The sequence below is a fragment of the Typha angustifolia genome, chromosome 8, assembly GCF_048772165.1.
Source record: "Typha angustifolia cultivar Huaian chromosome 8, ASM4877216v1, whole genome shotgun sequence".
NCBI lineage: Eukaryota > Viridiplantae > Streptophyta > Magnoliopsida > Poales > Typhaceae > Typha > Typha angustifolia.
In genome coordinates, this window is record NC_133246.1 from 4,537,987 (window position 1) to 4,553,361 (window position 15,375).

Genomic DNA, 15,375 nt, shown 5'->3' on the forward strand with positions numbered 1-15,375 from the left:
TCTTCGGATCGTTAAAGGGATTGAATATATTCAATATTCGAGTCTCAATTGGGACACCATGAAAGTTTCAATTCGCTTAAAAAAGGATTAAAAAGAAATACATTTAAGAATTAAATTTGAAGAAGATCAAACTCGACATAGGTGGAAATTCTCATTAAAATGTGTGGAAAAGAATATTCTCTTGGATTAAACTTTTTTACGAGATAACGAAGGAGAAAATGAAAGAAAAAGACTTACTAACTTTCTTTTTTTCTTTCAATAAATTACATATATATATATATATATAATTTATTTTTTGTTATATCTTTGTCACCTAAAATACAACTGATATTATTTTAGATACATTGAAAAGATTATCTAATTATTTATAATTTTGTTTCTAATAAGTATACTCAAATTTTACCTATTAGATTAGTAAACTATGATAGAAATTAGGCTCAACCAAAGTGAGGATCAAAATATAATTTTTTTTCTTTTTTTGGCCTAAAAAGTTCTATACTAAAAAGGGCAATTTGCATGAAAAAACCCCCTAGTTATGATATTGATAGTTTTGAGTTCCTCAATTTTCAAATGTTAAATTTTGACTCTTTTATTCATCTAGCTTTTAATAAAAAGGTACATTTAAATACAAAATATAAGTATGCTTTGTATATTTTTGACATATAATTTAAATAAGTAATGCATACCATCTTTTTACTGGATTTAGATATATATCTTGATAAATCTTTACATATAGTTATACTCCTTTTTATATACTCCTTTTTTACTTTGTTAATGCTAAATGGGTAGAAGAGATCTCACAGTGTAATTCAAAACTATAAGGTTTTTTCAATCAGAAAAGTAGTATAATAGTAAATAAATAAACGAGGCTATAAAAGAAATTTTCTCTTAAATGGTATAAAGGAAAAAAAAAATTGGGCTAAAAGTAAACGAAGCTAGGAAAGGTAAAGCGACGATTGACCTGCGAGGCTTTTGGCGGCTAGTGGCGTGCGACACTGCCCACGCACAAATTGGGATTCAGATAAATAGAGATTTGGAACGGTCGTCGGCGAGAGGAATAGAGAGATTAGAATAGGAATACAAGTAAGAAAGGAGAGGGCTTTTAGGAGGAGCTTCAGGATGCAGCGGGACGCGTCGCAGTGCAACACCTACAACTACGGCGACGCCGTCTACTGGGATGCTCGCTACATCGAGGAGGGCGTCGCCTCCTTCGACTGGTACCAGCGCTACTCCGCCCTCCGCCCCTTCGTCCGCATGTTCGTCCCCACCTCCTCTCGCGTCCTCATGGTCGGCTGCGGCAATGCCCGTATGTGCGCACTTCGCTCTTGCTTTCGTTGCGAAATTTATTTTTTGCCACTTTTTTTTTTTGGTTGGGAATGATCGCGTACGGATTAATTATTGGAGATGATTTGTTGGATAATAGGCGCGATGTTCTCTTTGAAGCATTTGGTCGAACATCTTACGTACGGACGGTTGCATTTGCATGTTGAGTTGCAACTAAAGGAAGCACTTTTTATGTAAAGCTGAGAATAGGAGATAATTTCATTGAAAGTTAACCATGTAGTTCAAGGTGGAGGGGTGTATGATGCAGTCGGAGGGATTGAGTGCCTTTGGTAATTTTTTGTCTGTTAGAGTCACCACAAACTGAGCATGCATTAAAAGAAGCTAATGTCACTTTTATTAATCTTGGAGTCTTAACGGTTGAGAAGATTTGGCTACTCTTTACTGCTGTCAGTTGCTTTTTTGTTGTTGTTGTTTTGTTTGCTTACTTTCTATTATTGCATCGACCTTTTCTTGTTTATTCCTCTTTTTGCTTCTTTATCTCTCTTAGTCGTCACTTTTAGTTGGTATGATTACGTTTCATTTGACTTTAGGAGAGCTCGTTTCCATCAACAAAGGTGATAATTTTGTCTTTCATCTAAACTCTTTGTGTGAGTTGGAGAATCAGATTGATGCTTCTGAGTTATAAGATCATAGGATGATAAAAGCATGTATCTACTGATTCATTTCTCATCTAGAATAGGACTCTGAAAGTCGGACACCATTAGGGATGTCACCTAACATTAGAGGATAGGTGTTTTGGCAACAGTTGGTTGCATGTCCCATTTAATGACTTTAATCATTTGTCTTTGCTTTTTGGGCTTGAATTATGTTTATACCAAAATTTGATAGGGAGGTGTTGGATTTCCTATTATCTAGTACTACCTTGGTCATTGGTGGAAACTACATTCTGTAAGAGCTAAATATCAACCATAATACTAGTCATAAATTGATCATCTTTATGTAAACATAGAAGCAACATAGTTTGTTCCATTTACCAATTCTGCAGTCCGCCATTTCTCAGAATTATTACTATGATTCCTTTTCTTGTGAGCAAGTGTACCTGATAAACTGCTTAAATTAAAATATTCAATTTTCTGTCTTGAAGCACCGGTTAGCTTCTATCCTGATTTCTAGTAAGGAGTTGTCTGTATGATGAAGTTTCGTTGACATGTCCTTTTTTATCCTCTTATTTGAATCTCTAGTGCTTTTTGAGGAGAGGGGCCAGGGTTCCAAAAATCGGCCAATCCCCGATTTGGGCCCAATACTAGTCAGTTGGCTGGTATTAGGTGGCTATCAGTTGTATCAGCTAATCCAACTTGGGATTGGCCAATTTTTGATGTCCCAGTTAATAAGTGTGTGCTCTCCTTCTTTTTCATCTCATGTTTCTCTTTGCACTGGAAACCTATTACTACTGAGTGTCACTTAGCTGTCATGATCTTTCTCTCTTTATATATACATACATATATATGTAGTTAATTTGTGATTTTTTGTTGTTATGAAGGTAAATTATTATTAAATTTTTTATATATGCTATATATTATATATAATTATTATTTATTTTTGAGTAAGTGAGTACTTTTTTATTTCTTTTAGTTTTTAGGCTTTATATGTGAGTGATTATTATTTTCTTATTTTATTGTAATTGTTTTTTAAATTTTTAGAAAATTTTCTGTATTTTTAAATAATATTTATAATCTATGTAATTAAAAAATAGTTTGATTTGATACGAGCAGTCGATGTTTTCTACGCACAACCTTTGAGAAATTGGTAGTTGTTCTCCTATTCTTTTCTTCTTTTTCTTCCTTTTCTTTCATTTATGAGAGTCTTATGTTATTTGTGAGGTCAGATATTTAATGCTCTGCCAGCTCAACATGATATATAATTATATATAATATGCTTGCTGAACTGTGTACTAGACTACCGCTGGAGTGTTATGCTGTAGCTTTTATGCTTTTACATTCCAGGTTTCTCTTTGACTGGGCAAATATTTCCTTGTCACTATGTTGGAAGATTAGAGCCTTCAAGGAGTTTCTTCCTAGTGTGCCTAGCCTAGTTTCAGCCTTCTTCTGGATTTATGAAGTAATAAATTTTCTCGACCGTTCCAAATTTACTCATGACATTCTACTTAGCATGTTTTCCATAATATCAATATTTATAAATAAGTAAAATTACTTGAAAGTAGTACTTTTACAGTTTATAAGTGAGTATAGCAGTGTACTTCCTACCATCGGCAACCAACACTCACCTACTATGCACTTCTTTTAAAATGTTCACAAGGCATACAATTATCCATGACCAACTTTAAAGTCATCTTCCATGTTTTCTGACCTCGTTAAAATTGATCACTTTTCTGGTCAGGAGAAAATATGTGCTAAGCAATGGACAAGCTGAAGCTACATGCAAGACAGCTTTGGATCGCATGCTTAACACATATGCATAATATGCATACATGAATTTCTTAGTGTGTCATTGGTTGTAGATCATATATGCGTCATATTGAATAGATGAGTTTTCACCATATCTGATTGGTCTAAGTTTACTTCCACAAAAGCTAGGAGCTGGAGTTTGCAGGACTCTGTACTGGAGTGAAAATGTCTCCTGCATTTTGGTCAACATTATCATCATTAAATGATGCATGTACGATTTCAGTTGTTTAGAGCTTTGTGGTAACCTTTTGAATATTGTACTGAGATTTTGTAGTTCTTCAAAAGCTAATTGAAATTGCTTTTTTCCCTCTGTAGTTATGTCAGAAGATATGGTGAGGGATGGTTATATCAACATAATGAACATCGATATTTCATCTGTTGTCATCGAGATCATGAGAGAGAAATATGTACATATTCCACAGATGAAGTGTATCCTTTTCAGTGATTCATTTCAGTTTTTTCATATAACTGATTGACAGGTCACATATGCTATTGATTTCCTTATGGTTTTTAGATATGCAAATGGATGTACGGGATATGAGTTTCTTTGATGATGAGTCTTTTGATTGTGTCATTGATAAAGGTTTTAATATTGGGTGTTGATTCTCTTGAATTTTGCATTATATACTATCCTTGTGACTAGTTATAAATTCATTCATTGTATTTGTTGATGTTGGTCTCACATATATTGACCTTTTATTTAGGGACGTTGGATTCTTTAATGGTAAGCATCGTATTCTTAGTGCCTTATTTACACCTTAACATACTAATATTTCTAACTTTCTATTTTGGATCTTAGTGTGGTACAGATGCTCCACTCAGTGCCTCCCAAATGCTAGAAGAAGTGAGCAGGTTTAGGCTATATCACCTATGGAATTTTACTTCATAAAAATGTCCCTTTGGATCTCAAATGGTCCACTCCTTTGTTCAGTTGTTCACCTAATATATTTTACAATTTAACATTAAACAATTTTTCAATGTAGGCTTCTTAAACCTGGAGGGATCTATATGTTGGTAAATTCTGAGTACATGCAAAAGATTTACTTGCAAATACTGTTTGATTACCTCAATATTCCAGAAGTTTAGTGAGATTCATTTGTTATTTTTCACAGATAACATATGGTGATCCATCAGTACGTGTGCCCCGTTTGAATCAAGCAAGATGCAATTGGAAGATTACGCTGTACATTATACGTGCGTACACGATGCACCTTCATTCTACTATGTTTTCAATCGAATAAGTATTCCTTGCTTTTCTGTTCATATTAAACATAGTTGTAGTTTTCTCTTTTGTCGTGCTGCGGTAGAAGGAAAAATATAATGTTTGCAGAAATAGAAGTATTTATTTCCTTTTCTGGTTTTTCTGGACATCCATCATATGAATTCTCTATGTTCAGGAAAGTTGTGCCCTTAACTGGGTAAGTTTTCCTAGTTTAGGAAATCATACAAACTTAAACAATTAATTTACAAATTTTAAAGATAAGTGTTCCACTTGGGGGGCCTTTGCCATGTAGAGACATTTTAATTTAGTTTGTCTATACTTTAGCTCTAAATTGAATTTGCCTCTACCCGTGGCTTTTATGACCTTTGTCTAATCTTCACATGTGATCTAAAATCATCTCAACTTTACAAAGCAGTTATATCTCGTACTTGTGCCTTTATAGAAAGGACTATGTAAAATGCAAAGCAAACTCTTTATCTCGTTATTATGATACTAAGATATGAATGTGCAAAATGTTGACTAAATGATTGTTGAGGATTGTTAGGTCCAATAGGAGAATTGGCTTTCACAATTTCACTTTGAATGTGGTATGGCTTACCAAGGTTAAAGATAGTTAGATGCCTAAATGCTTCCTGAAACTGGGAAGATTGAGTGTTTTGTACAAACTAAAATTGATGGCAATTTGTTTAAGACATTATGATAATCTAAATAAGTCTCTTCCACAAATATAAATTTGAAACAAATTTGTTCTTTACTTTTCCAACATTGTGATGATGGAGGGTTGCTTCTATAGATCATTTCCCTGAATCCAGCTTGGCTTAGACTTTGGACTAGAAAAGTTAATGACTGCTGCTAGCTATGAGGGCTTCACCTTGAGTTTCCCTTCACTTGCTACATGGTAGCATTGGGCTATTAATAGTTCTGCACTATCTTTAGCAGGACCGGCTTATCTTGCAGGTCAATGATGTTATTTTTCAGCCTTTCTTTTCTTTATTCTCTGACATATGTCTTCCTAATTTTCAGCCAGACCTGGATTTCAAAGCCGTGCAGGTTGTAGTTCTCCGAAATCTATCATGGAACCTGTTCCGCTAACAGAGAAGGGTCTGCTACCAGCTAATTTTGTCCTCGAAGATCCAGACTCCCACTACATTTATATTTGTCAAAAGATGGATGGGTTGATGGGGCTCGATACCATGAATAAAGGACAGGTAGAAGCAGCAATTGCACAATAACGAGAGTCGTTAACTTGCTGATAACTTGTCACGTATTGTGTATCAGTATGATTTAAACATTAGGCTGAGTGATCGATACCATGAATACAAGACAGGTGGAAGCAGCAGCGATTGCACAATAAAGAGAGTTGCTGACTTGCTGTAAACTTGTCACGTATTGTGTATCATAATGATTTAAACATTGAGTGGTGATTGTGCCGATATAGTTGGCTGTCCAAGGTGTAACCATTGGATTTTAGGACTTGAAAATTCACAGCACTAGTTGCAGAGTACATTTTTCATCTCAGTGATGTAGGGAAAATGAGCTAAGTGTTTGCCTTTTTGATGTTGCAGTTTATCTGCTTTGTTATTCTTTTCCTTTACTTAATAGTTTGCACTGTAGAAGATTGAGAAACCCTTGAAGAAATGTTTGAACTGCAATTGAGCTCCTATAAACTCGTGACTGGTAAGCATTCAGGTCAGCATTGTAATGTGAATGGTTTGATCATACAAGACAATTTGGCTCTTTTTATTTATTTATTAACATTCACTATCAGAAAACTCAAGGACAACATGGTGGGTACTTTGAAGAAAAATTAGATGGGAAATTCACCTGTGGTTGTGTCAATCTTATCATCATCCCGTATAAAGAGCATGCCAAATTTACTACTCGCCAACTTTTGCAATCTTTAAGTACTGCTGGAACTTTTGCTGCACCTGCTGCGTTAAGTTTACACACTTTTCTCCAAGAACTAACGAGTTTGATCGAGAAAAAAGGATTAAGTATAAATAAAATGTTCTCTTTTTTGGGTCTGGTTTTAATCTAAATTGGCAAAGGTTTTTAGATCTAATACTAAGCTAATAATTAGCTGCTCAAAAAACTTAAACATATCATGATGAAAGCTCGCATAAACATAATTGTATTAATTTTATTCTTTTTCAGGTGTAATGTGAGATGAGTCATAGTTGAAACATTAATATAATAACTTTGCTTATTATTCATAAAAAGAGAGAGAGAGAGAGAGAGAGAGAGAGAGAGAGAGAGAGAGAGAAAGAGAGAGAGAGAGATGATGTGAATAGTAACACCAATATCTTATGCTGCCTTCGCCGTCCCCACGGCACGGCGCTGCACTTTGCTCGCTCTTTCTTTCCCTTTTCCCCTTTCCCTCTCTTCTTTTCTCTGTGGGTCCAAATCCGAATCCAAACACGGAAACCCTACTGAGGAGAGGAGGAGAGGAGATGAGATGAACACGGCCGTGGAGGACGCCCTTACTCGATCTCGACTTGCCCTTCTGCTGCGATTACTGCGGTGAGACGCGAATCGGACGACGACGTTGATGACGATGTTGATGCCAGCTTCGGGGCCGGGTCCCGCCGCTGCCTCTGAGGATGCGTCGCTTTCCTCGAAGCGAGTCGCCGACCGTTACCTGAAGCGCGAGGTCCTCGGGGAGGGTACCTATGGGGTCGTCTTCAAGGCCATCGACACTAAGGTTGGTTAACTCGAATTCCTTGGCTGGATTGTTTCTAAGGTCAAGATGCAGTGGATTTAGTTCCCCGATTCGTCTTGATTTGGTTAAATTGATGCCTTTTATGGTTTTGGTGTCAATTGTGCTGCTATTTCGAGGTTGTTTGCCATGGTTTTGTTCGTTGAAGTGAAAGTGACCATCACTGGACATATGATAGTGTGAAGCTAAAGAGCTAGATGAGCATGGCTCTTTTATTTTCTCAAACAGAAGTATTAGAGGGAGCGTGCCGTTAGAGAAGCTTAACTTTGTAATGGATTTATCCTTGACGTTATGGTACTAGAATTTGTGCTTTGTTTGAGTTCTTTACATGTACTTCACATTGGTGCTAAATGCAGATAACTTAGACTTCCACTAGATGCAGGTGTTAAATTGATATTTCTTTGATTCAGCTATCTTTTGTACATTTAGAACACTGCTTCTGTGGTATCCATCTTTAATTCAACATCTTCCCTCAAAGCACTATTTATCTATTGAGTTTCAAATAGGATCTATATTTTTATGCACTTAACATAAAAATGGTTTTGCATTGTTTTTTCCCTTCTCTATTTTTCGTGGAGAGGCTGGCATTTGATTACCCAGATTGAGATATTATGATTTCTGAATAACTAAGGACAAGATGAACAGATGCCATTTTCAAAGAATTACAAAGTAAACTATATAATTGAAATATATGGCTGTAGGAAGAATAATCAGATGATAGTTTGTCTAGTGGACTCCCTCCATGTTGTTTCCTTGTGTTGTCTTAGTATCCTTGTTGCATGACGGGTTCCTTCTTTCGATGCTCTCTAGTTTTTATTACAGGAGGTTGACATGGTAAATTAGATCATCATTCTTCAAACATGGTAAATTGTTTTGGATGATCTCTCATGGTATCCCATTCAATATTAGAAGAGAAGTGCATAGATTGTAATTTTGACAGGATGTAGAGTGTTTTCTGAAATTTTTGTATGGTTTCAGATATGCATTGGATTTAGAATATTTGTTTTCTTCTTGACCCTTTTTCATTTTGAATGATAAAAGTTACTTCTTTCAGGTTCAAATCTATTCTCAGATTCATCGGGAGTGCTAATTAGATGTTCACAGTCAAGTTGCTCTCTAGATAATAGGATCATTAGTTTCCTGCTCAAATTCATTATGCAAATTGATTCTTGTGGGCATTACAAATTTCTTTTTTTGTGAAGCAGTTAGTATATCACAACTCTTCAATTATATTATCTTCATAAAGGTATTAAGTTACAGACAATATCACCAAACTAAAGAAATCATGGGGTGATGTGCTGATGGCAACACTATGAGTTAACGAAATTATTCTATTTGCTTCTTTCTGGAACATAGTATTGACTTATCTTCTTGAAGTAATGCTATTCTTTTTTGGATGAGAGATGCTTTGTATAATGGATGTAATTTAATTATTATTTGTGGGAATTGTGTTAGTTTCTCGTCTCATCTCTCTTCCTCCTCTTCCTCTGATCTTGTATAATGGCTCGGGTTTCTTCTGATCTGGACAGGGCATGCACTTTTAGCCATGTTATTGCTCTATTTCTCCAGAGGAACCCGTAGTGATGTTCTTCTAAAATGGTCTCAGTTATTTGTCTCCTAATTGTTACTGTATGTCGATGAAATAACAGTAACTTCCATATTCAGATTAAATGGCTAATGTGTGTGAGGTGGCTTGCAGACTGGGCAAACAGTTGCTATTAAGAAGATTAGGCTGGGGAAGTACAAGGAAGGTGTAAATTTCACTGCTCTAAGGGAAATTAAGCTGCTAAAAGAGCTCAAGGATCCAAACATTATTGAGTTGATTGATGCTTTCCCTTACAAGGGTAACTTGCATCTGGTTTTTGAGTTCATGGAGAGTGACCTGGAAGCAGTTATTCGTGATAGGAATATTGTGCTTTCTCCAGCTGATATTAAATCTTATCTTCAAATGACATTGAAAGGACTTGCACTCTGCCATAAAAAATGGGTCTTGCACAGGTAGTTTCTATATTTTTCTTCAATGTTTTCTTCTGAAAAGTAATATTGACTCTTAACTATATTACAGGGATATGAAACCTAACAACCTTCTGATTGCTGCTGATGGGCAGCTCAAGCTTGCAGACTTTGGTCTTGCACGCATTTTTGGAAGCCCTGACCGCAAGTTTACTCACCAGGTTTTTGTTTTTTCCATTCAGTGTTTTTTCATATCCTTTTACCAAGACATAAAATAGAGGAGAAAAGCAAGGTTGCATAATTTTAGGCATACATCGTATAGTTGTAGTTTGACTTTTTAATTAAATGCACATCTGACAGATCATGTTGTCAATAATAAGCTATGAACTTATTTGGAGCAAGACAATCAAATGATGTGACTACATTGAGCAGAATCTTTCATGTACTTCTGCAATCAAACACATCCTTATTCATTTTTTGAAGGGATAATATTGTCTCTATTGATAACCTAATTGAGCACTCAAAGATAAGAACTTTTTTAGAAAAATATGTCACAGGTTGGTGAAACAATTAACATTGATCATATACAGCCCATATTGCTGTGTATGAAATCATTGAAACCCTAATTGGTACTTTAGACCTTGTTCTTGCCACCTGTCTCCACATATACACATGCTTATGCTCCTACTTCAGGTAATTAAAGCTTTATGCTCTAATATGAACATTCAATCTTCTCTTGGTTCAACTTGGTGGAATCTTTTTAATGGCTTCTTTTTTTGAGTATTTTGTGCTCGCTACTTATGCAAGGATCCATTTTCATACAGAATTAGGTAAGTCAGATATTGACCAAAGGCTTAGTTGTTGTTGTGCTGCTGGTGTTGCATTTGGTTGTATTTAGTATAACACCTAATACTGGACAAGCTTGACTTCGGCACTTTTTCTTTAGAGGACTTCAAAGGCATTATGCATTACTATCCTTGTTTTTGAAGCTCATTTAACCTGTGTTATGATTCTATGAAGTTTATGAATAGATTGATTATTTTATAATTTGACTATGGAACTAAGTTATATATATTTTTATCCATCTCTTTTGATATTTTTTCTTAGTGCTTGGTTTGATTGGTGCAGTTTATCTTTCTCGATTATGTTGGTACTGGCTATCCTATCATTGTTAATATCCTATTCCTCTTTAATATAGTAGTGCATACTTGGGTTGCAAAGAACAGAAGTATGATTAAATGGTATATTCTTTTTGTCTTTAGGTCTTTGCACGTTGGTATAGGGCACCTGAGCTGTTGTTTGGTACAAAACAGTATGGAGCTGGAGTGGATGTATGGGCTGCAGGTTGTATTTTTGCTGAACTTCTTCTTAGGCGACCATTTCTGCAGGTTAGTCTTGCTGATTTGATTAGCTGTATTGCATAAGGCTTTTCGTTTATCAGCATGGGCATGTTGTACATTGCACACTATTGCTACAATTAAGATTAACTGATTGTTGTACATAGAGGAATAAGGTAAGATCTTGTCATGAGGAGCTGAATTTACTACTGGGAGCTTCATGTGAGGTTTTTCACCTGTAGTACTAAAATAGGAACTATATATTAGTGTTGGGTAGGCCTCTGCAGGTAATAACTGTTTAGAAAAGTATTTGATAAAATTTGGATTTTAATCTTGGAGTAGAATGTAGATAAGGGCAATCACCTTTCTTAGGGTCTCTTTAGTCATTCTTTTTTATTCCTCTTATTCATTTTAGAAATAAAAGTTAAATGTACCTATTGAGAGGTGTTAATACACCATCTCTTGATTTTGCAAAATGAAGTATATGGGTATTTCTTTTTCTTTTTCTTTTTCTTATTTGTGAGAGAGAATTGCAAACCTAATGGTGCCCTACTGCTGGGAGTCAAATTTTGGGATACTTATACAATATGAGCCCCTTTAACAATTTGAGCACTATCCCATCGGCCATGTGGCTTTTTATTTCTGAAAGTGAATTGTGTAATATATTTTGTTGGCTAGGAATCTATAGTTTGTTCATAAATGTGTGCTTATTGTTTTCACTGTTGAGGTTGGGTATAAGTTTGCAGATGTAAGATTTTTAGGATTCTTATGTTTTCCATGATAGACACTTTATCTGGGAGTGTTTTTAATGACTAGTAAAAGGTACAGATTGTTATTATGTAAGATTTCTCATAATCTTTTAGCCCTCTTTTGGTTCTAAGTTATCTTTTTTCCTATTCTAGATTAAGGAACATTACTCTAGATTTGCAACCAAGCATCATATTATCCCTACTCTAGATTAAAAATATTATAAAGTTATTTTACACATAAGCTCAGTTAAAATTTCACGCTTGATATGACTAAAATTATTTCAAAAATGAGAAGTCATCTCTCCTCTCTTCTACCACCCACTTATCTCATTCTAGAAACCAAAAGTTTCTCTCAAAATTTTCACCTATCTTTTCTCTCCTACCACCCACCTATCTTATTTCTTACTCATTATGCTTTGCATACTTAAAAGTAGATGTTAATATGTAGCTATTGTCAAGGATAACCGTGTGAGGGCCGGCACGGCATGTGCCGCAAGAGTAGAGACTCCACCTACCACTGGCCTTATGCAAGAGAGGGAAAAGAAAATGAGGAGGAAGGGAGACTAGTTGCTTTTATCTTCATGCTCATCATCACCCTTCGCTCGCATGCCCTATACCTTCGTGCTCATCATCACCTTTTGCTCGCGTGCCCTAGTGATGAGGAGGAAGAATGATCCATAACTTAAGTTAGATTCACACAATAGATCCTTTTAATCCAACCTACTTCCACCATCTACTTCCTCACTGCTAGGGCATGCCAGTGACAACAACGGCTTTGCAAATCGCTACCAGGAGGCGAGAGGATGCGGCGTCCCTCATGCCACATGTTTATATGTTGTTGGCATAGCAAGTGCTGACCAGCACGCTCTGTATTGCTCGTCATGGCAATCCTTGGCCATTACATATATAGAGAAGGAAGCTGTTTATATATAATTCATGCATTGCATACATGAGCTACAAGTGTGAAAGAAGGTCAATTTATTGTATCGTAGTACATATTGTTAATATGTAATCATTGCATACATAGAAAATGATAACGATAATGCATATATGAGCTACAAGTGTGAAAGAAGGTCAATTTATTGTATCGTAGTAGATATTGTTAATATGTAATCATTGCATACATAGAAAATGATAACGATAATGCATATATGAGCTATAAGGGCAAAAGAAGACCGATTTATCATATGGTGGTATATGTATATGTTAATATATAGTCATTACATACATAGAGAATGGTATTGTATATATGGATACATGCATTGCAGATATGAGCTATAAATGCAAAAGAAGGTCAATTGATTGTATGGTAATACGTGTAGATGTTAATTGTAGTCATTGCATATATAAAAATTGGTAATGCATATATGAATGCATGTATTGTAGATATATGAGCTATAAGTACAAAAAAGATTGATTTATTGTATGACAGTAAGTGTAGATGTTAATTTGTAGTTATTGTATGCATAGAGATGATAATGCATATATTGATGCATGCATTGCTGAGATAGAAAATGATCGGGCATATACTTATTTTGTAGGGTGGTTTAGTTCATCTATCCCATCAAACCACTTTGTCACCTCAAAAAGATTTTTTGTAATTTCATAAAAGGCAAGCAAAAGTTTCCTGCTTATTTATATTTTTATCTCAACTTTATATAACATCAAAAGTAATTATTATACTTTACAACCAAATATCAAATTATCCCGCTCTAGTTTAAACTTTAAAGGTACAGTTTTAAGAGTAAGAAGTTAGAATATCTACTCTAGATTTTCCTTCAATCGCAAACCAAATCGAGCCTTAAGGATCTTTTAACAAAAGAGAATGTTTTTTTTTAATACATGCATACTATGGGGAAAAGATTTAAGGCAGTGTGCTTTTATGGGAGTCGAAAGGACCAAATTTCTGCTTTCATCAGCTTATCCTCTCAATTGTTTTGCTGAATATGCTCTTTTCATGCAGAGGAAGAAATTCTTTTCTTTTCTGTCTTTCATACAACTAAGAAGGTTTTCAATTACTAAGGTGTGGACAATTTTTCCCTTTCCATGGCAGGGTTCAAGTGACATCGATCAACTTGGAAAAATATTTGCAGCTTTTGGAACCCCTAAGCAATCCCAGTGGCCTGATATGATTTACCTTCCAGATTATGTTGAATACCAATACGTTCCTGCACCTCCGCTGCGTTCATTGTTTCCTATGGCCAGTGATGATGCTTTAGATCTATTATCAAGAATGTTCACATATGACCCAAAGGCACGGATAACTGCACAGCAGGCACTAGAACACAGGTGATGGTACTCATAGTCTCTGGAATTACACTATTTAACACTATTGACTAGTTAACTTTGTACGTAACTTCTTTGTGATTCTTTCAGGTACTTTTCATCTGTACCAGCGCCAACAAAGCCATCATTGCTTCCGAGACCACCTCCCAAGGGAGACTCACTGAATAACAAGCCATTGGACTTAAACTTGCAGGATGGTCCTCTTGTTTTGTCTCCACCGAGAAAGTTGAGGAGGGTAACAGTCCAAAATGGAGAGTTTGAAGGGAATATACAGCAGCTAGAGAAGCCTGAGGATCATTTCAGGGAGGCAAGGCAAGCAGATGAGGCCTCCAGCCAGAGTGGCAAAATGCCAATGTCAATTGATGTTGGAGCTATATTTGGCTCACAACCATTCCCTAGACCAAAATTGAACAGGTAAAGCTTGGTTGACCAAGTATAATATATACTAACAGAAGTCATGTAATGCATCAGCATTCAGGCATTCACTGTTTAGTTTTAGTCAGAAGTCTAGTTTATTTCAGTGAAGATGAATTAACATTTGATCTTCTTGCAGTGCTGACAAGTCACATTTGAAGAGGAAACTTGATTTGGATCCTGAATTTGAATACCCACAGTGAGATTAAAAAAAAAAGAAAGAGCCTAATTATGGTCTCTACTTTTGGCTTACACGCTATAAATATGTTGCTGCTGATACAAAATTTCAAGAAGTTTGTGTTCTACGACTGCCAAACTGAAACTTAACCGGCAAGAACAGCGCCGTGATCCCAATCAATACTGGTGCAAACCATGTGAAGAAAATGTACACATTTGCTCCGGATTCATCAAACTGAGACATAATTCAGGAATATGAGCTGGTCCGCCAGGACTTCTATACTGAGGCTTTGATAAACTTGTAATCTTATTTGATATGTTTCTGTTCATTAGAGGAAGCAAAGATGAAGTAGTGAGCTGAGACTATGATGATTATTTTTTTATCTTAATAATGTTTGTGATGCTCATCATTTTGTCGATAGGGTTCATGATATCTTTCAAGACTTGGATAAGCCCCTGGCTTTACATGATTTTGTGAGGACCAAACATGTTGTACAGCATAACCCACCCCCTCAAAATCCAAAATTTACATCAACATATGCTTTCTTTCTTTGCAGAGATCTCCTTGGAGGCGACCATGATCGTTTGTACCATGGCAAAATAAAAAAATGCCACTCATATTAACAGAGTTTTTAGCTTGTTCATGCACAACTAAGCGAAAGGATGACCAATTCGTCCTTGTTTAGTTGCCAATCTCGAGACCTACGTACGTCCGGTTGAATGTACTATGATAAACATAAAAAAGAAAGTAGGGTTTTCTCTTAAATGCCGC

The 15,375-nt window shown here is 35.7% G+C and overlaps 2 protein-coding genes across 4 annotated transcripts; both read left to right on the top strand.

The window, feature by feature from the left end:
* Window positions 1-963: 963 nt before the first annotated feature.
* Window positions 964-6,489, top strand: LOC140765843 (uncharacterized). Of its 3 annotated transcripts, none has more exons than XM_073105113.1 (8): window positions 964-1,310; window positions 4,065-4,178; window positions 4,264-4,332; window positions 4,454-4,473; window positions 4,549-4,601; window positions 4,733-4,763; window positions 4,862-4,943; window positions 5,995-6,489. In XM_073105113.1, the coding sequence occupies exons 1-8, from the start codon at window positions 1,178-1,180 to the stop codon at window positions 6,201-6,203; spliced, it is 711 nt and encodes a 236-aa protein (XP_072961214.1). In that variant the 5' UTR covers window positions 964-1,177; the 3' UTR covers window positions 6,204-6,489. The 3 variants fall into 3 exon arrangements, with proteins under 3 accessions (XP_072961214.1, XP_072961213.1, XP_072961215.1); XM_073105112.1 differs by having other exon boundaries at window positions 966-1,306; XM_073105114.1 differs by lacking the exon at window positions 964-1,310 and adding an exon at window positions 3,890-3,960.
* Window positions 6,490-7,237: 748 nt separating this feature from the next.
* On the top strand, window positions 7,238-15,013 carry LOC140764741 (cyclin-dependent kinase D-1-like). Its single transcript, XM_073103471.1, has 7 exons — window positions 7,238-7,672; window positions 9,387-9,685; window positions 9,753-9,861; window positions 10,903-11,028; window positions 13,780-14,015; window positions 14,103-14,426; window positions 14,566-15,013. The coding sequence occupies exons 1-7, from the start codon at window positions 7,520-7,522 to the stop codon at window positions 14,627-14,629; spliced, it is 1,311 nt and encodes a 436-aa protein (XP_072959572.1). The 5' UTR covers window positions 7,238-7,519; the 3' UTR covers window positions 14,630-15,013.
* Window positions 15,014-15,375: the final 362 nt, after the last annotated feature.